Here is a 25300-nt window from a genome sequence, read left to right on the forward strand (position 1 = left end):
TTTGCAGGTGAATGGGGAGAGTTTAATTTTTTACAAACTTACAGGAGGTTTTTTTTTCCAATAGGTCCATTTTTTGCCTCTGATCAAAAGGTTACCGCCCATGAATTTTAATGAGAGTTGCTTTAACGCAGTATAAGCATGAAAAGCTTAACAATACAAAGGTAGAAGGGGAGTTACCCAAAGTTCTTCCGTGATCCTTAATTTTAGAAACTTAAGGGAAGCCACATTACTGATGCTAACTAACAGCACAAATGCTTAATGGCAAAGTGACAAAAGATAAACAACCCAAAAAGCCACACAGAAAACCAGCCCAAGCTCACGACTGAGACACAGGACCTCCTCTTGCTCAGTTCCCAGTTCCCACGAAAGTGTAGTCACATGTATTTATCAATTCCATCCCTGCTGGATCTATACTGTTGTGGTCAGCCTCCACCCCTCTGCTCCCTTTATTTTATAGGAGAATCTGTATTCCTGTTTTGTAACCTGCTCTGGGAAGCAGCTGCCCAAGCCAGGGTCTCCCCCTCCCTGTTGCCTCTGGAATGTGCTGTATCTTATCATTTATTTTGGAAACAATACCTCCAACATGTTTTCATTTGCATTTCAGTATGGCTTTTCTGTTTTTACTGTTCTGCTTGGGTGGTTTTTCGACTCTTGATACCTGATGAATTTCTGATCCCACTGAAATATGAAATTAAGGTACAAGCCCTTGGTTTTCATCCCTGAGCTAAAAGGCTCAGAAGCTGAGTGCTGAATGATCATGCTGAGTGCCCTGTTATGATGAAAGGGAATTTTTCTCACAACTGGGGTGACCTAAGGGCATGTGCACAACCAATTACCATGGATCAGCTGGCGGACAGAAACTTATCCCACCTTATTTTCTTAAAGTGGATGTTTGTAACTTCATACAGACATATTTGAAAGATTAAAGGAGTTAAACTATAACTAAACTGAGAGTTTATCTTGTACAGGAAAACACTCATTTAAGTGAGACTGATGCATTTATTTTAAATGAAACATCCAGCAGCAGCCACAAAGATGAGAGGTCTGGAGCATCTCTGCAGGAACTGGGCCTGATTAATAAGAGAAGTCAGAAAGGGGAACTCATTCATGCATATAAATATCTCAGTCAAGCAAGTGTCAAGAGGATGGTGACAGACTCTTCTTCTGTGGTGCCCAGTGATAGGAAGGGAGCAATGGCCATAAACTAAAGCAAGAAGTTTCACCACAACACAAGGAAGTATTTCTTTCCATTGAGGGTGGCAGAGCACTGGAACAGCTGCCCAGGGAGGGTGTGGATTCTCCATCTCTGGAGCATTCCAAACCCACCTGGATGTGTCCCTGTGTCACCTGCCCTTGGTGACCCTGCCTGGACAGGGGGATTGAACTGGGTGATCTCCTGAGGTCCCTTCCAGCCCTAACTATCCTGTGATTCTGTAAATAAACTACTTCTTTAACATGTAGAGCCATCAATTACAACACAGATTTTCCTCCAGACTCAAAAGCATGGAACCGATTGCATAAATCTCAAACCTTCCACATTACATTTTATTTAAAGAGAGGGGGAAAAAAGTAATTAAAAAATAATAAATGAAACTAAAGAGTTTTATTTATAAAGAGGAAATAAAAATACCTCAATTTTAGACCCCCCCAGGAGCACCTACAAGACCCACAGCCCAGCATCCCACTATGTTAAATGCTGCACAAACTTAGGACAAAGAACTGTCCAAACCAAAGCATCAGTAGCGAGAGCACAGAAACAAGGCTTGAGAGAGGGTTGGACTGGATGAGCTCCAGAGGTCCCTTCCAATCCTCAGGATTCTGTGAGCTGTACAAGAGCAGGGCGGGTTGGGCTGGAGGGTTGGTCAGATACCAGGACGAAGTTTTTCCCCGAGGCTCCCCAGGGAATGGTCACAAGCCCAACCCCGCCAGAGCCCCAGGAGCGCTTGCACAAGGCTCCGGCCACAGGGTGGGATTGCCGAGGCCGCGCCGTGCAGGGCCGGCAGCGCTACTCTGACGTTCCCCGAGCTTCCTCGCCCTCCATGCCGGGACACGGGCCACTCGGATCGCCCAGGAGGGGCGGGCACGGCCCCGTGTGGCGCTGGCGGAGCGCTGGAGCTGGCCCGGCCTCGGGGCGGAGCGCGGCGGCCGCAGGTGCGGGGCGCGGCCGGGGGCGGCCCCGGGGGCGGGCGGGGGAGTCCCCGAGACACCCGGGCAGGGCCGCATTTAAGGAGCGGCGGCGGAGCGCGGGAGCCTCGTCTCTGTGCCTGCAGCCGCCACCATGCCCGTCAAGGGAGGTACCAAGTGCATCAAGTACCTGCTCTTCGGCTTCAACTTCGTCTTCTGGGTGAGGCGCCCCGGGCCGCGCTGGCCGCGGGACGGGCATGGAGGGGAGGGGGAGCGCCGGGAGCGGCATTTTGTTTGTTTTTCTGCTGGGTGGTTTTTGCTGTTTTCTCCCTTGCTGCCCCCTGGAAGGCGAGGGGTGGGTGCCCCAATGCTCACCGCTTTATTTTTCGCAGTTTTCCTGTTTTATCGTAAGGCGGGTGGAGTGTGGTGCCAGGCGGGGCGGGGGTGCTGGGTTTGTGGCTAGCGTCCCCCAGCACTGCGTACAATCCTCGCCCTAAAACTCTGTGTGCGGCTCGGGCTCCCGGGATGAGCCGGTTCCTCGCAAGTTGCACCCTGTGGTTGTGGTGTGTGAGAACTCCTGATGTCGGTGGGAGCTGTGGCTTCCCTTCGGGTCTGATCTCTCGGAGGAGACAGAGTGGCTGTCGCGTCTCCGGTGTGGTTCCCGGCCCCGCTACGCCCTGTTGGCCAGGCAGCGTGGGAATGGAAGGCATGGCTCAGCCGGGAGGATGGGGCTCTTCTCAAGCACTCGGGGCGTGAGCACCTGGATTTAACGCTGGCTCCTGCATGGAAAAGTACCACGAGAGCTGCCTGTGTGCCTGATGGACAGGTGCAGAGAGTGTGGTTCAAGAAGTTGGGTTTTCCCTGGGCCGCTTGCCACGATGGAGAAGTGAGTGTGCGGCTCGATGTGGAGGAACGAAGCTGGAGCTGCGGGAAGAAGCCGCGTCTGGAGACAGCCGCAGCACTGCCCGTGGGACGAGTGGAAGTTCAGTGCTCGTGGGTGAAGCGCTCGGGATGTCTCCATGTCGAGCTGAGAAAAGAACTGGGCTGCACTTGAGGGAAACTGTGCAGAAACTGACCCATGAAAGCACATGTTGCCACCCGGGACTCGCCTGGACACTGAGCAAGGCTGTCGAATTCGCAGGGTTGGCGCTGATAAGGAGGAAAAGCCTAATAAAGTACTGCCTGAAACTTACTGTCAATGAGTTTCTAAACCTCTTGTTAAAAGAGACTGAATTATTCATGGTTTACCTTGTGCTTGTTTTGTTAGTTTCAAAGCTGCCGACCTTCTGCAGAATGTTTTATGGGACAGAAATTCTTGTTTTCACAGGTAAAATCATTGCCTCAAAGAAGCTCTTAACTTGCACTTTACCACCTGGTTGTCTGGGGCCCAGGGCTGAGAATAGGGAGAGAGGTTTTGTTTAGCTTGGGATGTACCTGTTGCTTGGGAATGCCATGGTGATGAATTACTGAGGCTTTACTCTTAGCTTTGGGTGCTGGTGGACACAAAATTGTACTGGTGATAGTGTGGATGGAAGAAGAGTGGTGCTGCTTCCCAGAGGAGCTCAGAGATCATGGCTTTTCAAGTTGCCTTTTAAGGCTGGCAGCATGCTGCTGGGATATGGGAAAGAGAGGAGAAGGAAAAAGGGAGATAAATGCATCTTGGAGATCCCCTTAAGTGTCTGGAGGCTGCAAGAGGCAGTGAAGGGCAAGCAGCTTTTGTCAGCCAGAGATGAGTGTGTGTTTAGCCACCTGGAGTGGTCCTTGGCTCTTGGGGATCGCCACATGTCATTGTGACCTGCTGAAAACAGTTGGAGGGATGTTTAGGGGGTATGGTGTTAGCAAACCTTGTGTTCCCTGTGGAAAAATAAAGTAGCTGTGTCCTGGGTTATGCCACACTGAACAGCGTAAAAAGAAAGGTGTTCTGGGGCTGCCAGCATTAAAAGGCAAGACCACTCTAATAAGAAAAAAGGCTTTAATGTTTCCTATGGCTTTGCAGTTGTGAAAAGCCTGTGAAGTAATGGAAGTATGTTGGCAAAACCTGTTGTGGCCAAGTGGAATTCTGTACCTCCTTTTTCAGAGATAAGCTGCCTCCAAAGCATAGGTGAGGCGTTTAAGTGGTCTGCAGCAAACCTGCAGATGACTGTGGGTGCCATTAGGTGGAATGTATTTGCTTCAATCTGAGGCTTGAGCAAGGGTAAGAGGAAGCAGAAAGAAAAACTCAAACAACTTTATAAAGGAAGTTATTGAAATAAAAAGGGAAACTCCTCAAGTTGAAACTGTACCCAAAGGCAGGAGATAAAGGTTCATAAGTCTTGGTGAGCCAAATAAAATACACAATAATATTAGCCAAAGGAAAGCTTTTAGGAGTAATTTGCAGAAGCAAACCCAAGTAACATACCCCTCTTCAGACATGTGAGGGAGAAGGGAGTTTCTTAGGGAGTCCTTCCAGGCAGTAATAGCTCCAGGTATAAAAGTCTTGGGAGCAGTGTTTGGCAGGATTTTATTTTACTGGGGAACATTTTAATGAAGTTCTATAGCATAACCTATCTTTGACTCTGAACCCTGCACAGGCTTGAACTGACCTCTTGTTGCAAAGGAGGCGAAACAGGAGGAGCAGCAAATGTTTGATTAACAATTCTCCAAGGTCACACAGCACTTCAGAACTTGGAGTTGTGATTAGGCAACTGCCCCTGCTCACCATCCCTCTCCCTGCTGGAGGGCTGGAATGCAGCTTATGGTAGTCTGAGATGCCCAAAGAATGGCATGTATGGAGTATCTGGAAAAAGCAGGGGAGAAGATCCTTTAAAAGCTGGTGTACATGTGGAGATGGGACATTGGCTACTGCAAGGGGAAGTCAGACTTCATGAAGCTACCTTGGAGCCTTTAAAAGCCAGAATGTCGGAGAGGGCAAGGACTGGTTGGTGTTGGTTCACTTGTTCAGTGTCTCCTGCAATCTCAGGCCTCTTGTGAAAACCAGGCAGTCCTGGAGGAAGATCCTGGCAAGGAGGCTGTTGGAGTGGAGGCAGGGCTGTGGGGAGGTGCAGCTCTGCTGTTGTGAAGAGAAGCAGCGGTGCTGGCACAAACTCTGTGGCAGTCCATATAGCCCTACCACATGTGGAGAAGCACAGGAGGAACTGCTGGAGAGCTGACTGACACCCTCAGTCCAGGGTGGTGGAGGTGATGGCAGCATGCTGACGCAACAGCGTTCGTGTGTGACACAGCAGGATGAGGCTCTGGACAAAAGCAGGCATCAAGGGATTCCCTGGGAGGCACCAGCAGGAGGCTGCCTGGACATAGGAACTAAATGGTTCAGGGGCAGCTGCTGCCATGGAGCAGTGAAGCCTTGGGACAAAAGGATTCTTCAGCATGGAAATGTGCCAGAGATCCTTAGGATTTTTCCACTCCCGAGGTGCTGTCTGTGTCTTGGCACAATCTTTAAGCACTTGACTTGTAGACCAAGAGGTTGGTCCTGGGAAAGGCTGCTGTCTGTCCTGTTCTCCAAACCCTTCCTGAGAAGCTTGTGTTTGATCTTTCTCCAGTTGGCAAGGCTGGGCATTAACGTGTTGTTCTCTGAAACTTTTGGGACTTCAGAGTTTGTCTTAAAATGTGCTTGTGGCCTAAATGGAAGGAAGATGATGTCTTTGGATGTTTGCACCAAGTCAGGTTAAGCACAGATCAGTAAGTTTTGGGGTTCAGTCCCCTCTCTGAACTGTAGAAATTAGGGATGGCATGTTTCCTCCAGGGATGGAGTGTTGCAGCAGGAACCTTGCTGCTGTTACGTTGCCCTTGCTGAGGCTGGTGCTCTCCCACCCGGGTTTGCAAACAACTCTGCTGTCTTGGCATGGCCAGTGCTGGCCCTGGCACCCCTTACAGTCTGCTCTCTAATAATAGAAGTTTGGGGACTGATTTTAGGGGTGGGAGGGAGGGTCAAACCTGATACAGAGCTAAGGGTTTTTTTCCAATCAGACAGGCTTGAGTTTATCAAGAATTCAATGGAAACAACAGATTTTGTGCCTTAAACCTGAGCAGTGGAATGGTCTTCGCAAAGTTGGCTTGGACCAGCCTCAGTGTGAACAGTGCTGGATTGCCTTGAGTTGTGTGAAGAGTGACTGCCTTTAGCTGTGATCCCTTAATTCCCTGTGTTTGCTCAGGCTTGTTGGTCCTGGTGATGAAGTATTTTCCTAGGAAAACTGGGGGCTCCTGAGCAGTACCACACCAGGCAAGTGCTTGCATGTCCCCCCCGGCTTCCTGCTGTTGAACAAAAGCAAGGCCTTGCATTGTTAGACTTCAATGCTGGGTTTTCCCCTTGTGAATTTTCTGGAATTTGAAGACATCTGCTAATATTTATGGTTTAATGTGTTTTAGGCAAGCAAATGCTGTGGCACAGAGGCAGAGTTCATGTTGAAGTTTTGAGCAGTCATTTTCTTGTTCCTTTTCACTATTAGGCGTCATTCTTGTCCTGATTTCCCATTCTCTAGAGCACTGTGTGTTCTATGAATAAATGTGTTTGTGTGTGGTAGTGCCTGCTAAAGTAAGATGAGCGGAATTAGGCCTGGAGAACTCTTTTCTTTCTCTAACTTGAAGATATCTGTGACTGTTCTGAGCCATAACCTCAGCTGTCTTTGTGTACCAAGAACAGCAATTCAGAGGGTCTTTCCTCCTCCAGTGGAGCAGAGGACTTGCAGGATGGGCAGGGAAATATGCATGTGTCTGTTAATATATATGCAGGAATGTATGAAAAACCCAGAAATTAGTTGCTTTTGCTTTCTGTAGTGAAGCCAGCAGTTGCTGGCTACAGTGTGTGAATCTAATGCTGCTTGGGCTTAATTCAGTGTGTTTTGACTCCAGTAAGTTCTGTGAAGTCAGGAATAGAGTTTGGAGTATGTTGCCTTGAGAAACCTGATGTGAAGCTACTTAAAGTAGTCCTAATAGTCCAAACAGGGAGCAGTCTTAGGTCCTATTTGCAATTCTAATTGCAAATATAGTAGACTGGCTTCTGAATAGGAACTTGTATGAAATGGGCTCTAGTCTTGGCGGTGGCCCAGGAATTTTGTAATGCTGCTCCTTCTTTACTGGAACACCATTTTATTGCAAAAAGTGCTGTGACATTAACATAGGCCACAACGTTCTTGAAACCAGCTAAGCAGAAAGAAAATACTTCCTTTCCAATCCACTATTTTCCAAAATTAATTTGAGAATAGCTGCAGTTTCTTGTATAACTGCAAACCCACATAGCACAAGTGTTAGGGGAGCTTTTTCAGAACTCTGAAAACCTGTGCTGTTGTGGATAACACCAGTTTGGTAATTGAGGGTTGAGAGTGATGTTGAGCCTCACCTGTACTTACTGTTTATGGGGTTTTATTTATGGAGTACCGGCCACTAACAGGACAGAAACAGTTCATTACTACTCATAATGCTCTCAGTTTCTTTGTAAAGTTCTAGATCTGGTCCTGACTTTGTTAATTCAGTCTAAAACAATGAGAAGTAAATTGTCTTAAGCTGTCATTTTTAGCTTGCAGTTCAAATATTTATGAAATTAAGATGGTGACTTTTTTGATGTCTTTTTGTCACATCCTGGGGTAAACCTATATGTAGAACAGTAGTGTAGAACCTGACATATCTTCTCTACTTCAAGAAAATAAATAAGCGTTCTGTTAGATGCCATTCTTAGCTGGCAACGCTGAAAGTAGTATTTATTTCTGACTGACTTCTTTATTTGCACGTAATGACTTGCTTTCTGCTGGAGGTAATGCCATCAACTTAGTAGAAGTTGTATGTAAACTTGGCCTGAAGGTGTCAAAATGGCAAAACCCACTTTTTTTTGTGCACAGGATATTTTTACAGGTTTTGAGTCACTTACCAGATGCTCTTGAAATGTCTAGTTTCTTCCCTATCCCTGCCTCCACCCTGTCGGAATGGAGGAAGGGCTGGTGGAGGGTGTTCCCTTCCCAAAGCTTTGTCTGCCAGGACAAAGGACTGTCTAATGACTTGTTAAGTGCTTGGACCTTGAGCTCCTTGAGAGGTGATGCTGCCTAAAGAAAGATAAGATTCTCTAAGATGTCTGAGGCAAGCGGGTTGCTTGTCCCTTTTTTAGGTGACAAGGTCATAAGGGACTGAACAAAATGGACTTGCAAAATAGTGGCTAAATCCAAAATGAACTTTCCAGGCTTTCAAAAATAGTGTCACACATTGCGCTGCTATGGGATGTGTTAACAGAACTGGTGATTTGGGTTAGATTCTTTTATTATTTTTTAAACCTCAAAGTTTTAACACGTGTTTATGGCATTAAATCTAACAGTTTCCTGTGCATGCCTTATCTGTGAAACCTCAGGTGTCAGAGTAGGGCAAAAATCCCATGGGAAATGCTTGGTAGCCTTCAGTGCTGGGGCAGACTCTGAGCTTAGGCTCAAGTTAGCCAGGGATGGAGAGGGGGAGGAAGGCAGAGTGTCCTGTGTGGCTGCTGCCTCCAGGATACACAGGCTTTCTCATCTCAAGTTCATCCTCACTGGTTCAGGTCATTTCTCAGTTCTGTCTTCTCACTTGGAAGGCTGGGGACACACCCTTGGATATACCCAGAGGCAAAGCAAGGGGGAAGGGGTGACTTTGGAAAAGGTGTGGGATGGGTGAGAGGAGGGAAGTCCTGCACAGGAGGCTCACTAGGAAAGGTGCAGGACTAAGAAGGTGTAAGAAAGGAAGACAGACCAAAAAAACTGGTTTTCCTGTTGCAACAGGCAGAAAGCTGCATGCAGGAGTGAGTTTTAGAGGCAAAGGGGGTGTGTTTGTGTGTAATTAAAACAGCCCGAGAAGCCTCCACGGGAGAGGAGTGGCCCGGTAGTTTTATTCTTGTTGCAGCAGTAGAACAGCCAAGCAGGGCAGGAATGAGCTGGGAGCAATGGTTAGGGGAAAAAAGGAAGCCTGGTTATCTGGAGCAGGGAAGTCAGTAGTGTGATTGTGCCAGGACATGCTGTTACTGGAAAATCACTGCCCAAAACTTTTCCAAAACAGTGAGTGAGCAGTGTCCCTTTAGCTTCACACTTTGGTCAAATTGGAAAAAAACTCCAACTCTGTCTTTTGAACTATTATTGTCACTATAGAAACATACTGCTTACCTGTCTGATAAGGACACAAACCTGCTCTTTTCTTTGTGTGTGTGAAACCAGGCAAAATGGTTTACTTTCAGGAATAGACTGCTGTTCTTTTCCTGCTAAATTTCTCTTTCAGCACAGCATAGAGCTACTTAGAAACCCACAGTATTGCTCACCTGCTGTGACAAAATAGGTCTGTTAGATGGGGAATCTGCTTGGATTACCAAACAAAAACCCAACCATTAGATTAATTTGGATCTGCTTCCACTCAGCTGAGGTTGGGGGACTTGCACCCCTTTCCTAGGAAGAAAGAACAATCTCCCAAACCATCCCAGCAGGGCTGCCCGTCCTGCTGGCATAGCATGGGTGAGCAGGGAGGTGACAGTTCCTCAGCCTCTGGTGTGCCACATTGGCCAGAGGTGCTGCCAAGTGCCCATGGGGCTGTGCTTTTCTCTTCCTTGGAGGCTGGTGTTGCTGTGTCCTCATTTCTCTCTTGTTTTGATGGAAACTTGAAGCTTTAAGTTTCTTGCCTACTGCTTTAAAAGTGCCTTTTTTAGTTCAGTGGTCGCTGTGGGTAGGAAAAGCACAAACTGGGAACATAAGTCTGCTTTCCTTAACAAACTGAGACAAAAAGTCTCTTATTCTTGCATGAAGGAACCGCATTTTATTTCTAATCCACTATGCAGAGAATTATCACTGTTTCAATTCTGCCACTTTTTTTAGTGCTGTGCAGTAGTTCACTGGCATGAAGTGTTACCACTGTTCTGTGATGATCCTGTAAGTCTGTCTCCCTGGCATCTTCTCAACCTTTCTACAGAGAAGGTTTTCCCAGGGAGAAAATGTGCCATGTACCTATGGGTGGTGGTGGGGAAGGGTTAAATTTGTCTTTTGAAAGGAGCTGTATTAGATACATCATCTCTGCCCAATGTGAACAGACTAGTTTGTTTGTTTCTGGAGGGCATTGACTGAGCCTTCTCCTTTGCTTGGAATTTTAAGATGATCTGCATGGTTACAGTATGACTTAGGCTTTTCTTTAATTTTGCAGTCCTTTCCTGTGCCCTGCTCCATTTGTAGAGCTCTCAAACAGTGGAGCTTGTCAAGCTGTAAAGAAGTTTGGTAGGTGACAAGAGCTGGGTGTTCAGGCTTGTGGCTTCACAGTTTGTGAGTTCTTGGCAAAACCAGCAGAGGCTGTAGGTTTCTTCTAATGATGGGTACCTGGATCAGCTTTAAAAGCTGAAGACTACTGGGTGGCCCAGGAATGGGAGTCTCAAGCAGAGTGCTATTAAATACTGGGTGACTTAACAGCAGTCTCAAGGCAGAGTTTTGTCCATCACTAAACCTTTCTTATGTTTGAACTGAGGCACTGGGATGAGATGGCAAAACCTTTTTTGAAGTGATGCTGCAGCCAGAAGAGCAGGTAGAGCAGCAACTCTTCTCTCTGTCAGCTCCCCTTTGTGCCTCTCCCTCCCCTCAGGGTGCATCTGTGGCACAAGAAATTGAAATAAAGATGCTGGTGTGAGTTCTGTGTTGTACCAAGGTACAACAGCATAACTTAATCATCTTGTCAGGGTAGCCCTAGCAAGGCAAGCAGGAGGTGTGTGCAGGTGTGCCTTGGGAGTAAGCACCAGAAATGCCAACAAAGGTCTTTTGCTTGGGTCTGGAAACCTCCAGGTGGGCTTGGCTCTTTGGGTTGTGTGTCACTTGATCTGTTTTCCCAGCTACAACCCTGCAGCTCCTGTTGGAGGCACTCGGGTTCCTGCCCTACAGGAAAAGCTGGTTTAGGAGAACTGGGGTTGTGTGTGAGCAGGAACTCTCCCACAGAGGGAGAAGGGGCTCTCAGGCTCCCACTTCTCAGGTGGGCTGGGTGTGGAAGGGGTGTGCGTGTCCCTGGGTGCTTGCCAAGGGAATGCTGCCCATATTCCCACTGAAAATTGACATTATTTAACACTTCCCAGTTTCTTAGAGGCCAGTCAGGCATGTTTTCTTCTACAAGGACCTTCTTATCAGAGATCAGGCTTTGAGAATTTTGTTTTTGCTTTTCATGCATGGTTTGCCTGACCACAGCACCAGAATTTATAAACTTATTGCTCACTCTTAAGTTTAAATTTTTAATGTCTGCTGCAATGTTTGGGATTTCTGTCCTCATCTTGCTTTTGTAGAACTTTTTTTAATAGTTAAATGATCTTCAAAGGAAGAACTGAGAAGCACACTCCAGCTTTCTGGCTTGTCCTGGTTTCTTAATTTTCTTACATGCACGAAAACTTAATTTTTTTCTTTTCAAAGGATTCAGTCTTCAAAGCAAACTGTTGCTATTGGCCTTACCGGAGTGCAATTCCCTCTTTCTTGCAACACTTCCTATGGCTTTTGCCAGATGTTTCATCCAAAGGCTAATTTATACACAAAGTGATTTGCTGCAAACACAGGCACCAATGTTAAGAGGAACCTGGAGGCATACAGGCAGAGATTATAATGAAATAAAACTAAATATTACTTAAAATTCAATTGTATTGCTCCAGATCAGCAATGTTTCTTCTTCTGCAGCTGGTTTTTGTTTTTTTTTGTTTTTTTTTTGTTTTGTTTTTTTTTTTTCCTGTCAGTGTGGTCACTTAATGGGTTGGTTTTATCTTGTTTTGCAAGAAGAACACTCTTCCTGAACTCCCTTCTATGGCACACTGAACTCTCAGCAATCTGTTTACTACACTAAAACTTCCAGCTGGCCTTACAAGGCCCTTTTCCTTGTGATAAACTTGCTTTCCAGTGTGAAGCTTTAAGGTCACTAAGCCATGCAATGAAATGCCTGCAGCCACCCAGAATAAAACAATGTGTGGAAGGATGAATGGAAATATTGACTATTGGCTAGACCTTGGATATTTTCAGAAAGGAACAAGAATGGCATTGTTCTCCTGTATCACTGGAGTTTATATTAGTAAATATAAATTAGTAAATGTCAACAAGGTGCCTCATGTCTGGAACTTTGTGTGTTGGTATCCTCATTTTTTTATGCTTGTCCTTTGTCACCTCTTTAAATAAAAACTGTATCCTGTGCTTGATTCTGATTTTGTTACTAATGCAAGGCTGGGTGGATTAGTTGGTATTATTTAACAAGCCTTCCTTGTTCTTACAGCTTGCGGGGACAGCTGTGCTTGCAGTTGGATTATGGCTTCACTTTGATTCACAGACCAAAAGCATCTTTGAACTGGACAGTGACACAAAGTTTTACACAGGTGAGCTGGGGGATCACTCAGGGGATAGGTCACACTTCTGTGCCCTGATTTCCAGGCTGCTGAGAAGCCTTGACCTTCCTTAAAGGGTAAAAAGGCAAAACAGCCCTGAACAGTCTGAGAGTAGCTTCCCCTGGATGGTGCTGGGTACAGCTTCTCTTGTGAGCTCTTGTGCAGACAGCAGTGCTGTCATGTGAGTGGTTTCTTGGCTCTTCATGTTTTTTTCTTTTAGAGTAGTTTGTGTTCCTGTCAGCAAACATTTTGTAATCCCGGAGGCTCCTGGAAGACACAGAGGATGTTTCTTCCTGATGCTCATCACCATACGCGTCAGCAAAGTTTCGTGCTAAACTTATTGAGTAATTAACTTTTCTCCAGAGTGACCAACCTGAGCCACCCAAAACACAGCTCTGTTGCCTCATCTCTCAGAAGGAGCATGTGAACTTCTGTCTAGCTCTTAAAGCCTAAGTCATACTGAACTGAATGAGAAGAATGCACAAATATCTTGGTACTTACGAGAATTATTCCAACCAGCATGGATCAATGTAGCTTTAGCTAGACCATGTGGAAGGTGTTTTTAAGATGATTAATTAGGGCACACACATTTTTAGTTTATGCTAATGTCATAGGAATTAGTAAGTGAGCAACTGAATTTTATATGATCTTTGATTTTGATCTCTACACTTGCTTTTAAGTTTGGGCAGGAGAACACATGTAGTTTGGTTGTTACCTATAGGTGCTCAGACCCTTGGAGCAGCTCTGCTTGAGCTAAGGCTGAGGGAATTGGGATTGTTCAGCCTAGGGGAAAAAAGGCTTTGGGGTGACCTCATTGTCCCTTCCAGTGCCTGCAGGGAGCCCACAGGAAAGATGGAGAGAGACTCTTGACAAGGGCCTGGAGTGACAGGACAAGGGGCAATGGCTTCACACTGATAGAGGGCAGGGTTAGATTGGGTATTGGGAAGGAATTGTTCCCTGTGAGGGTGCTGAGGCCCTGGCACAGGGTGCCCAGAGAAGCTGTGGCTGCCCCATCCCTGAAAGTGTTCAAGGCCAGGCTGGATGGGGCTCTGAGCAACCTGGGATATAGAAGGTTCCATGGCAGGGGGTTGGATAAGCAGTCTTTAAAGGATGGCTTTATCTTTCTCTTGCCAAAAAAACTGGTTCCTGTCCTAAGCTAGTCACTTGTGGTAACTCCCAGGCTGGTGTCTGAAGGGTCACTTGCAAGGAGGTGCAGCTTTTGTTGCAACCTTAGTTCTAGGGTGGCCTGTGCCTACAGGGAATACTGTTAGGAATAGTGTAGAGGCTGTAGTTGGGTAGTACTGAGATGCTTGTGGGACTTCATAAAGAAGCTGCAGGCATGCAGACAGGTTATCTGTGAGAAAATTCGTGGTTTGCCCTTGGTATGATGGCATTTCAGCAAACTGGGTGATTCTTGGAGCTGCTGGGAAGATGCCCTGATGCTTTTATGTGGATCTCAGAATGAGAACAGAAATCTGAAGTTTGCCATTGAGCTGAATGTTTAACAAGTCTTTTTTTCAGTAGTCTAAAACAACTTTCACCTCTGAAAACAAAGTTTTTATGGTGTGATGGTTAAGCTACTGGCTAGATGTAGCCAGTGAAACCTGCTTGAAATCTATGTTAAATGAAGTTTTAAAAGGAAGCTCAATGGGAATTTCTGCTTTAATGTAATTTTCTGGGAGTACTTACTGACTGCAGTAAGTTATGAATCAAGTTACCTCAAAGGCTTTCTGTACAACTCAAACTGGCATATGAGATACTGATGGACTCTTTATTTTAATTTTTCAAAATGGAAAAGTTTAAGTTCTGGTTAAAAAGTCCATATTGGAACTTCCTCCTGATGAGAAATGTCAGGCTTAATCCCTTACAAATGCTGCATCGAGTAGATGTTTATTTTGGCAGCTAATCATATTAATTTGCATCAAGAATATATCATTTGCAAAAGCTTACATCTGGCTTCCTTTAATTAGTATTGATTGGGTCTCTGAGCTGTATTTTTGTCCCTATTGCTAGAAATGTCCTGCTTGTTCCACGTGCTTTGTGCTGATTCTTTGATGCTTCTCTACCCTTCTAATATTCCTTGCCATCCTTTGGGAGTTTTCTTGCTCACCACATCTTGGTGCTGTCTCCTCCTCACAGCTATGATGATTAGGCTGGTTGTTCCCAAGTTTTGGAGCCAGAGGATTTGGCATAAATGGAGCCTTTTACCTCAGAAATGTTTGCTCTTTCTGCTTCAACATGATCACTACCTACTTTCTGGGCAGAGTAGTTTACAAGCTCTGGCTCTTTTTATAATTTGAAGTAGTACTTGCTTCAAGACTTTGCAGTTGTTAATAAATCACTATTCCAGCTGTCTCTAACTCCTGTTGTCTCTGTCTTCACCTGAAGAGAAGTTGATAACTATTGGCTCTGAGCCTGTTTTAAAGAGTGTCTTACAGCTTCTTAGATGGCTTTATCTTGCCCATTTTCTAAAACTTGTGAAACTGCAGTAGGGGTACACATTGTGTCAAATTGAAGGGTTTATTTATCAGTTTTTCAGATATATTTGCTTTGAAAATTAAGCACACACCCCCCCTTTTTTTTTTCCAATTCAAACACCTTAGTAAAGAAACTTTGCAAAAGCTACCAATGCTATTTGTGGAGCAATTAATTGCATACCTTGCTGCTGAGGTCTCAATGACCTGCACACCTTTGTTTTCCTCCTCTCTAGGTGTTTACATCCTTATTGGAGCTGGTGGCCTTATGATGCTGGTTGGTTTCTTGGGATGCTGTGGTGCATCACAGGAATCTCAGTGTTTGCTTGGCCTGGTAAGTGCTCAGGGTAATGCTGAAATTTTTTACCATCATGATGAGAAAGGAAGGAAAATATTGTGTAATTCAAGGACACCAGATTGTGGACCCAGAGCAATCAGTGCTTAAACTCATGGTCACCTACATAATGCTAAAATGTTAAATATAGCTTTCATTTCTGGCCTGAAATCCAGGTACTCCTGCTGTATTTGAATACAGATGACCTCAAGAGGCTCAGTATATCTGACATATACTGAAGTGTCAAGACTGGAAGTATTGTGAACACAGAACTAAAATATTGATAAGAGCAGTGCTATCATTGCTAGACAGATCATCCTGGACTCAGAAGGGCAGTTCTTAATCTCTGAGACCAGACCTGTGGTATTTGATGTTTGAAACAACAAGGTTCTACTGTTCATAACCACAGGATGAGTTTTTCTAGTTGACAGCTGCTCTGCAAGCCAATTACTGGAGAGCACCCTCATTGTTTTCAGACTGCAGGGGCCCATAGAGCTTACTGGGTTTGTGCACATCTGTACACTTGCAGGACTACTCATCCAAATAACCAGAGGACTTAGTTAATAAAAGACAACTACTATAGCCACTGAAGGAACAATTTCCCCTTTGTGTCACAGAAGAACCTAAATTCAAGTATTTCTTGCAAGATTATGCCTCTAGCCCTTTGTAATTCTGAGTATCTCCTTAAAGTGCTGAAAGATAGTGATGTTTCAGATCTGGTAGTCAGTGAGAGAACACTTGTGTTTGTTTTATGGGATATACAACAAAGCAACCATTAACTCTCTGGGAGTTGGTGGCAAGCTAGGAATTAAGTAATGACTCCTAAAGCAACAGGAGTGACAAACCAGAGGAAAGAATTGGTGTCAGCTGTTGTGATGTGTCTGAGTGACTTGGACAACTTCAAAGTTGGAGTTAGCAGATGATTGGCTTTAATTAACACGGATCAAAAGGCAGGACTGGTGCTTGGAGAGCACTGCCAGACTTTCCGACGCTCGTGGGAAGAAGTGCTGACCCAGTGTCCTTTTTCCTGGTGTTACTAATGTCTCAGACTTCCCACTACAACCTGGTTGAATGACAGCTCCTACAAGTCTGGATGAACTTGCAGTGTATGTGTTTGATGCTGGTTTGTGGTGCTCTGGCCTTCCTGAATAATGTGATCTTTCTTTTCTAGTTCTTCTTCTCCCTTTTTGTGATTTTTGCCCTTGAAATTGCTGCCGGGATCTGGGGATTTACAAATAAAGAAAAGGTAGGTTGCTCTTGAAAATTGGGAGTGGTGGGATGCTGAAACAGATTTCCCAGAGAAGCTGTGGCTGCCCCATCCTTGGAAGTGTTCCAGACCAGGCTGGATGGGGCTCTGAGCAGCCTGGGATAATGGAAAGTGTCCCTGCCCATAGCAGGGGAGCAGGACTTAGGTGATCTTGAAAGCCCTTTTCTGACCCCAGACACTCCATGAGTCTATGAATGTGCCCACAGTCAGCAGTCTGCTGACATCTATACCAGTACAAATCAAATTCTTGTTACCTAGGGAATTTGTGGGAGTGGAAAAAGGCCACACAAAGTCTAACTGCAGTATTTAAAAATGAAGCTGTAGCAGGGAAGCCAGAATCCAAGAGGCTGTTGCATGCTAGAGATGCCCTCCAAACAGTACCTGGCTGAGCTGTGAGGTGAAGCAGACTGGCTGGGAAGCTTTACCACTTCCAGAGAGGAGTTGGGTCAGCTGAGGGCTGAGTGTTTCTGCACCTGAAGCATGACTGCTATGCCCTGTCTTTCTCAAGCAGTCAGGATTCTGTCTTGTTTCAGATTCAGATGCTTGGGGACCAGGGTTGCTTTTCTGCTCATGTTGTATTATACATTGGGGAACCTATAGAAACTTCTGGGGCACAGTAGACTAGCCAGTATTTTTGGACAGCCAGTGGGCAAAGACTTGGTTCTCTCACTCCTCTTAGAAGCTCAGATTTGGAAGGGGAAATAATCTTACCTGTTTAGGTGTGGCTATTAAAGTAAATGTACAGTTATTTCTCACCTGAAACTGGTGAGCCTCCTGTCCACTCTCTGTTTGTACATGGCAGAAGAATGGGTGTTGTAGGCTGTAGGATTTTTGATTGACTTGCTGAATTCAAGTTTTTCATAATTAATACAAGGTATGACACTAATACACCATTAATAGGCAACTCTTTGCTTTTCCTTAGATTACTGATGACTTAAAGGAGTTCTACATGGACACCTACAGAAAGAGAACTCAACAAACTGCCAAAGACACCCTGAAAGCATTTCAGTTCACTGTAAGTACATGGTTCTGCTTAACCTGGACAGTAATGCTGCTGCTCCATGCCAGCAGGGACTGTTCTCCCTGCCACCCAGTCCCCTGTATTGCTGGGTAGAAGAAACCAAAGATTGCAGAGATTTTTGTATAGTGTAAATGAATTCGGGATACCTTTTTTTTGTTCTTCTGAAGTGTCTAGAAATAGTTCTTGTTTTTCTAAAACTCAGCAGCAGCCTGGGAATCTCTGGATCTGAGCTACTGGCACCCTAGTATGCACACCTGCATATCTGTGAGGGGTTCAGCTCTGTGTCTGTAAGGAGCACAGGCTGTCACCAAAATTATTTTGTGTGTACTCAGAGATCTAGCTCTTCCTTTCAGAACCTTGTCCTTTAATTTAATAAAGGGTTGTTAAAATTAGGTTTATAGCAGTCATGTTGACAGGACTTGGTCTGTAGTAAAAACTAATGTAATTTTCTTTTACCAGATTATTGAGCAAAAATAAGGATTATTTAACCTGGGTCTCTTGTTTTTGTTTTCTGTTGTAGCTAAACTGCTGTGGCCTTACTGGAGTTCTGGAGCAGCAGTTCATGGACACTTGTCCAGCAAAGACACTGTCTGAGTCATTCACTATCAAGGTAAAGCTTACCTTAATTCACCATCAGCCCTGCCCAGTGGGTAGAGTGAAAAACACTTTAGGAAACCCTCCTAGTCTGTGGGAAATCCCCTTGGCACAGTGGTGTGGCAGTGTGTCTGTGATCAGGCTGGTTGTGGAAAACAAACCTGCTGTCACCGTGGAAAAAACAAGCAGGAAATCTGACTTTGCTCAGGAAATGTGCAGTCTGTGTGTCAGACTCACTGGTGAAGTGGGCAGTGGAAAATCAAAACTTTGCCCTAAAAAAAGCCTCTCTCAGTGCCTTGAGAGCTCTGTTCTCTTCCCTGCGTCTTCCTGGTGCTTTCTGGGAACTGTCACCTCCCTCATGGGAGAAGTAGAGCTTGGGGTGGGAGCAAGTCTGAGGCTTCAGCAGGGACAGGGAAGGAGGGGTAAAGCATTGGTAGCCTGTTCAGGTGAGTTTGTGACTGTGAAGGAAATTCTCTGAATCAGGTTTCGCTGTTGGAATATTGCTGCAGAGGTGCCTGAATGCCACAAATAACAGAGAAAACAGCTTGTATAGCTTTTTACCACCCCTCTTCCTCTTTTCCTTACAACCATCCTGTGCTTTTGCTTTATGCTCCAAGACAATTTGTATGAGTCCTTCTATGGTTCTTACCATGCGGGAATTCAACTAATAACTTGGGGTGTTTTCACTTTGACAGCTTCACACATCTGCCCACATGAGACCCTTCAGTCTGTATCTTGAGTCCTGTCCATGCAGTCTGAGTCAGAGTGTATGGGAGTAGCTGAGACTGCTTGCAGGCTTTATTGTTTGTTTTTATTCTGCTGTGTGTTTTAAGCTTCATCTGTTGACTTTATCTTGTGATGCCCATTCCCAATTGTAGAAAAACAGTGGATGGACTGCAGGATCAAAGGAATGTAATGGAGTGTGTCTCTAAGAAGCAGTGCTGTATTGGTATTCTCATTGAACCAACTCATTCTTACCAGCTCTTGTGTAGGACCATCCCTGACTCTCTTTAAGGATGTGACAGTAAAGGCCAGATCAAAGCAGCTTTTAAAAGATGAGTCTTCAAATGAACCTTGTGTGTGTAAAACACTAATGAACCATCTGTTCCATTTCAGTCCTGCCCTGAAGCCATTGATGATGTCTTCAAATCCAAATTGAATGTCATTGGAGCAGTTGGCCTTGGCATTGCTGTGATGATGGTGAGTTTCCAGATTATTTAGAGGGTGCTCAGAGGATACTCAGAGCAGAAGTCTTGTAGAGCAGTGCCTGGCCCAGCAGCCCACAAGGCCATTCCACTGAGGACAAGTCCCAGCAGGATCAGGGTGTTTGCTGCAGGGCCCTGAGGCAGTGCAGAGGCTGGGATGTCTCAGGCCTCCCTGGTTCTGCTTTGGATTAGGACCTGCCTCCTTGCACTTTACAGTGGTGAAATCTTGCCAGTGATCTGTGTATATATGGAGTGATGATGTATTGGTCATGTTGCTGGCCCACATCTTAGTTGTAATATCTCTTGGGGATTCTTCTTCTTTATAACAATTACAGGCTCTGCTAGAGGGCTGAAATAACAGGGCTGCTGGAAAAACTTGTATTTCTGTGTTTGACTTCTCTGGAGAAAAGATCATGCTGGGATGGTCAGAGATTTCGTAGGAGATATGGAGCTTTATAGCTGCTCATGCTGTGCAGGGCCAGAAGTTGAACTTGCAGATCCTTGTGGGTCCCTTCCAACCTGACATATTCTGTGATCTGTTTTCAAGTACTGAGGTGAATGGGATTCCTGGGAATGAACTTTGGGGATTGTGGGATGGGGATGGCAGAGTGAAGTTTAAAAATACAGAATACATGTGACTTCTAGGCTGGGAGGAGCGGCTTGTCCTCATGCTAATAAAAGCACATGCTTTGGTTTCCTGCTTTCTAATCAGTTTGCTTTCTTTGCAGATTGTTGGCATGATATTCAGTATGGTTCTGTGCTGTGCCATCCGCAGGGAAAGAGAGATGGTCTGAGAGCTGCAAACCCAAGATTCCTGCACTATAAAAATCCTCACCATTAACTTTTGCGTTCTAAGAGCATTTCTAAAACGTTATATATTTGTTACCTTTTTAATGCTTTATTTGGTACTGATGTAGGTTTGCTTTTTACATTACAGGTTGAAACTATAAAGGTTTATCTGACTCAATACAAACATTGTACATAAAATATCTTTCCTGAAACTTGCATAATTTGGATGTAATTTATGTTGGAGACAATTTGATACTTAATAAAGAGTAAGATGTATTGTTTGTGGGGGAGAGATGTTGCTATGTTGGTTAACCCCACTGTTTAATGCATAGCAAGGAGTTGAAGTTGCATAACATGTTAAGTGTTTTTTGGGATAAAGCAGGAAATCACTCTTATGCCAGTGCCCCATGTTGGAAGGGAATGGGAGATGCTGTCAAAACATGTCAGGGAAGGTGTGTTCATTCTGCTTTCCTTGGTGTGTGTGGATGAAAGCAGGTCTTAAGTACATTCCTAAAATGTCACTGCTGTATTACTGTTGCCTCCCTGGAGGGTGGCAAAGGCTGGCTGTCACACAGGTGATGTGCAGGCACTGGTAGCTCCATGCAGCCAGGCTGGGCTCTGCCTTGGGTTTAGCTGCGCTTCCTGACATCAGCCTGTCTGCTGCCACAACTGTCTCCTGGCAGGGCCTTGGGCCCTTGACAGGGCACATTCCCTAGTGTATGCTCAGGATTTTTTCACTGGCTGGCTTGGGGCTTTGTTTCCCCAAAGCCAGCAAGGTGCAGTCTCAAGGGCTTACAACACGTGTGCCAAATCTCAGGTTTCCAAGTGGAATAAACGTAAGTTGCATGAGCAGTTAAGGGTCCAACTCTGCAGTTGCAGAGTTGAGGCTGTCCTGTTCCAGTTTAAATATGGATATGGGAGAGAGCAGAGATGCCAGTGTGGAACCCTTAGCCTAAAGAATTACCAATTTGTCCAGTATTTCTATGGTAAATGGCTTTTTAGTGTTTTCTTTTGTCTCCAAACTACATTCTGGTGGGGGTTGCCTATGGACTTACCAACAGGTTGATGTGCTGTTCTGTAGCTGGTGCTTGCTTACTGTACAATCTCATCTGTGTGCTTGGAAGCTTCTGGTCTCTGTCTTCTGGGTAATACAGATGTCTGTGAGTAGTCCTTGCTTGTCCCCCTTTTTTCCTGCAAGAAGGTTGGTATTTATTGCAAGAAATACCAGAATTGGTGGGTGTCAGGCTCTGCTGATGCATGAATGTATTTGTCACCTTTGTGTTACCTACCCACTGTCACTTGTCTAAGGGAACCATGCAGCTCTCCTCTGTAACATGTTGGCACTGTTCTGTGTTCACGGGCCTTCTTTAAAAAAAGTGATTTAAAAAAAGTCAAATGGTAATCATGCTTTTGTGTGTCTTGCAGAGACTAAAATTACTCCAGAAAGGAGTTGATCTAATGTTCTTTTGTAGCTATACATAACAGCCTGGAGGGGAAAATCTCTCATGGGAATTTGAGAGCATCCATGCTCCCACTGACCACTTGAAGAACTGAGAAGTAGTGTTTTTGTGAGCTGGGTAGTTCTGGACATGAGAATGAACCTGGCATGTGGAAGAGCTGGAGTGAATTGCTGTCAACATCAGCAAAGTTTACTGCTGCCTTCTTGTGCTTCTTGTTCACAGATCAGTGGAGGTTGGAAAAGCCCTCCAAGATCATAGAGCCCAGCCTTTGACCAATCACCCCCTTGTCAACCACACCAGAGCACTGAATGCCATGTCCAGTTGTTCCTTGGACACCTCCAGGGATAGGAACACTACCTCCTCCCTGGATAGGCCCTGCCAGTGACTAATCACCCTTTCAGTGAAATTCTTCCTGATGTCCAACTTCTAACTCCCCTGGCACAGTTTGAGGCTGTTTGCTTTCCTCCTGTCCCTGTTCCCTAGGAGTAGAGACTGACTCCCTCCAGCTGCCCCCTCCTGTCAGGGAGTTGTGCAGAGCCAGAAGGTTCCCCCTGAGCCTCTTTCCCAGCTCCCTCAGCTGATCCTCAGCAGAATTGTTTTCCATCCCATTCCCTAACTCTTTTGCCCTTCCCTGGATATACTTCAGCACCCCTATGTCTTTATTTGAACTGAGGGGCCCAAATGGGTGTGGAATTTGAGGTGTCAAGTACAGAGGGACAATCACTGCCCTGCTGCTCCTGGCCACACTTGGATGCTGGTGTGTGTGTGTTCAGTTTGCCAGCATCTGCTGTGGCTGTAGTCCAGCAGCTTTTGGTGGAGTCGATAAGGAAATCTAGCAGTTTGTAACTAGGGAGAGGAGGGCTCAGCTGTAGGCTCAGCACCCCAGGTTGTGAGGTTTGGACAGTGGCTGCAGGGGCAGCTCTTGAGCTGGGCATCCATGTCAGCTGAAGATTCAGAAGTGAATACCTGTTCCTGTGTTCCACAGAAACTGGAGAGGGGTTTCCTGGGATTTAGTCTTTAGCTTGCACTGCTGCTGCCTTCCCCACAGTGTTTATGTCACACTCTGCTTCTTTAATGCCCACCCTCAATCCACATGTGGTTTTTTTAAGCCAAATCTTTTACCCTCTTTCAAACATCTGCATGTGGGTTGGTGTTTTCTGAGGAATCAATAGATGGGCAAGTCTTACTTTACCTGAGAGGGAAGAGCTGATCTTTACTCCTCAAGTATTACCTTCCTCCTAGCAAGAACATGGACTACAGATACAAAACCTGGTTGCACTCAGCCTCAGACTTGCAGGTTAGTCTGGAATGAGTACTATTTCAGGAATGAATATTGATGAGTTACACATTGAGTTTCACCTCACTGCAAGCAGTTGTGATAAAATTTCCTGAAGAACTGGGTTCTAAGGAATGGCATGCCTGAAAATCTGTATGTGGTACTGACTCTAAGCCAGTTCCTGTCTTTGAATTAGGTCAGGAATAGAATGTACTTGTGAGGTTAATACAGAGAGGCAAAAGGGCTAACAACTAGATTGTTCTGGAAAACAGAAATGGGGGATTGCAATACTGAAGGGGAAGCAGTGCTTAGGACAATGTCAGAGCTCTGACAGAAGTGACTGATGGGTGAAATACTTGTAGAGGGAGGGAGAGAAGGATCCCAGTGAGGAACATGTCTGCCTGGATTCAGAGGGTCAGTCAGCAGAGAAGCAAGTATTGATGCTGGGGGAAAAAGGAGCAGGGAAACATTGCTCTAGAGATGGCATGTCTAGTGGGAGGAAAAGATAGAATGGAGGAAAACATACAAAAGTAAAACACTTGATCTTTTCTGTCATCCTTCCCCATCAGGAAACAAAGGTGTGGCTATGTTAAGACCTTAAAGCCTGCCTGGAATGTGAGAAACCACTCCAGAAAGAAAAAGGGCTTAAGCAACTTTGTTTCCAAACAAAAGCAGATTTCTTCTTTACACCCAGGTGCTGCTAATTCTTTGTTGTAGATATGCTTAAAAAAATAGCTGTGGTTTGTGGCCACATGTGACACTATATATTATAATGTATCATCTATGGGATTTGTATGTGGATAGCAAAGAGCTGTGGCATCTGAGCAATCCTGGATATTTTCTTGGATTTGGATGATAGAAGAGATGCTAACTGGTAATGTTTTATGCTTTATATTAAGGACTAAAATAGAACACTGCCTGTAACACTGTTTAATCATAAAATCACAGAATGGTTTGGAATGACAGGGACCTTAAACATAATCTTCAACCTGGGCTTGGACATCCCAGCCAGGGATGGGAAGGGCTCTGAGGCTGTTCTCAGCTGTGCCCCTTGGCTGCTGGGAGGAAAACAAGGACAGATCATGCAAAACCATTAAAAGATGTGGCTATCTATTTGTAACAGGGCACCATGCAGTGTATGGGCATTTGTACCAGGACACAGCCTGTTAAAATCTTAAGAAAATAAGTGTTTGACTAAGGGGAAGGGTGTAGCAATGAAGTCCTGAGGGAGGCTGTATTTGGTTATTTACAAGGTAATTTTGCCAGAAGAAAGGTTTTTAGATTTGCTTTGGAAAACTGGAGCTAACCTGCCTCAGGAATGGAGGGAGTCTCAAGCTAGCTGTGTGGTCAGCTCTGTGAGAAGGTGTACCAAGATGGGGAGAGCCTGGTTTTCCAAAGGGATAGAGTTTATTGCTGGGAAATGTCTTCCTCCTTCACAATGAAGCTGGAAAAGTCATCTGTGATATAGCATGTCATTTTACAGAAGCTCTGGCACATGTGCACCATAATTGAGTACAGGGAAAAAATGACAGTGGGCCCATGAAGAAGTGGAGAAAGGGTGTGGGAAGCAGCTGGCTACAGTGGAAAGAGAGTAGGACTGACACATTGGGAGGGTTGGAATAAATTCTATTCTCTTGTACACTTCTAAAACTTAAATCCCTATGTTTCAGCAGTTATCAGTCTTACTCATAGAGGGTGCAGAGATGTGTTTGCAGAAGGGGAGGGTGTCATTACCTGCAGGGTGACTTCCAAAAGAGTTCCTAAAGGAATTGCTCCAGTCAGAAAGAAAAGCCTCGATTTATTTGACAGGCCCTCTAAGTCATGACTATACTTCTTCCTCTCCACCCATCAAGAGAAAAGAATAGCAAGTGCTTGCAGACAGTTTTTGAGGAACTGCCTGTACCTTTCCACTGTTTTTCTTAGATGAATCTCCAAGCCCAAGCAAGCCTTGCAGAAGCTGGGCTCAGAGCGATTGTCCTGGGGGGTGGGGGGGAGGAAAGCAATGGGGCTTAAAATCCCAGTGATAAATGTGAGTCAGATGCTGTTTCCATGGGGGATGTGCCGTGAAATTCAGGCTGAGCCCTGCCCTGTTCTCTTGCAGGCACTTGCAAGCTTGTGCAGGGAGCTGCCCAGCCAGCCTCCATCTGCAGGCAGTGATTAACACACTGCCAAGGCTCCCTCTGACTACTCCAGCATCTTTTTCCTCCTGAACTGCCTGAGTGGGACCTGGAAGTCCCATGAGGGATGTCCCAGTGGACCACTGTCTGCTGTGAGAGATGCTGTTCCAGCTGCAAGCACAGCCCAAGCTGGGGTTTGTTGGGTTTCTATGTTTAGGGGGTGGTTTATGCTTATGGCCACTGTATAATTATGATTATAAAATAGCCACCTCTTCAGTTTCTGCCTCTTGGCAGCTCTTAGGAAATGACCTAATTTGAACT

The 25300-nt window shown here is 45.4% G+C and overlaps 1 protein-coding gene across 1 annotated transcript; it reads left to right on the forward strand.

The window, feature by feature from the left end:
* Positions 1-2235: 2235 nt before the first annotated feature.
* Positions 2236-20407, forward strand: LOC116995373 (CD9 antigen-like). Its single transcript, XM_033058057.1, has 8 exons — positions 2236-2344; positions 12334-12433; positions 15153-15250; positions 16422-16496; positions 17440-17532; positions 18059-18148; positions 19249-19332; positions 20066-20407. The coding sequence occupies exons 1-8, from the start codon at positions 2279-2281 to the stop codon at positions 20129-20131; spliced, it is 672 nt and encodes a 223-aa protein (XP_032913948.1). The 5' UTR covers positions 2236-2278; the 3' UTR covers positions 20132-20407.
* Positions 20408-25300: the final 4893 nt, after the last annotated feature.

The sequence above is a fragment of the Catharus ustulatus genome, chromosome 4 (assembly GCF_009819885.2).
Source record: "Catharus ustulatus isolate bCatUst1 chromosome 4, bCatUst1.pri.v2, whole genome shotgun sequence".
Taxonomy (NCBI): Eukaryota; Metazoa; Chordata; class Aves; order Passeriformes; family Turdidae; genus Catharus; species Catharus ustulatus.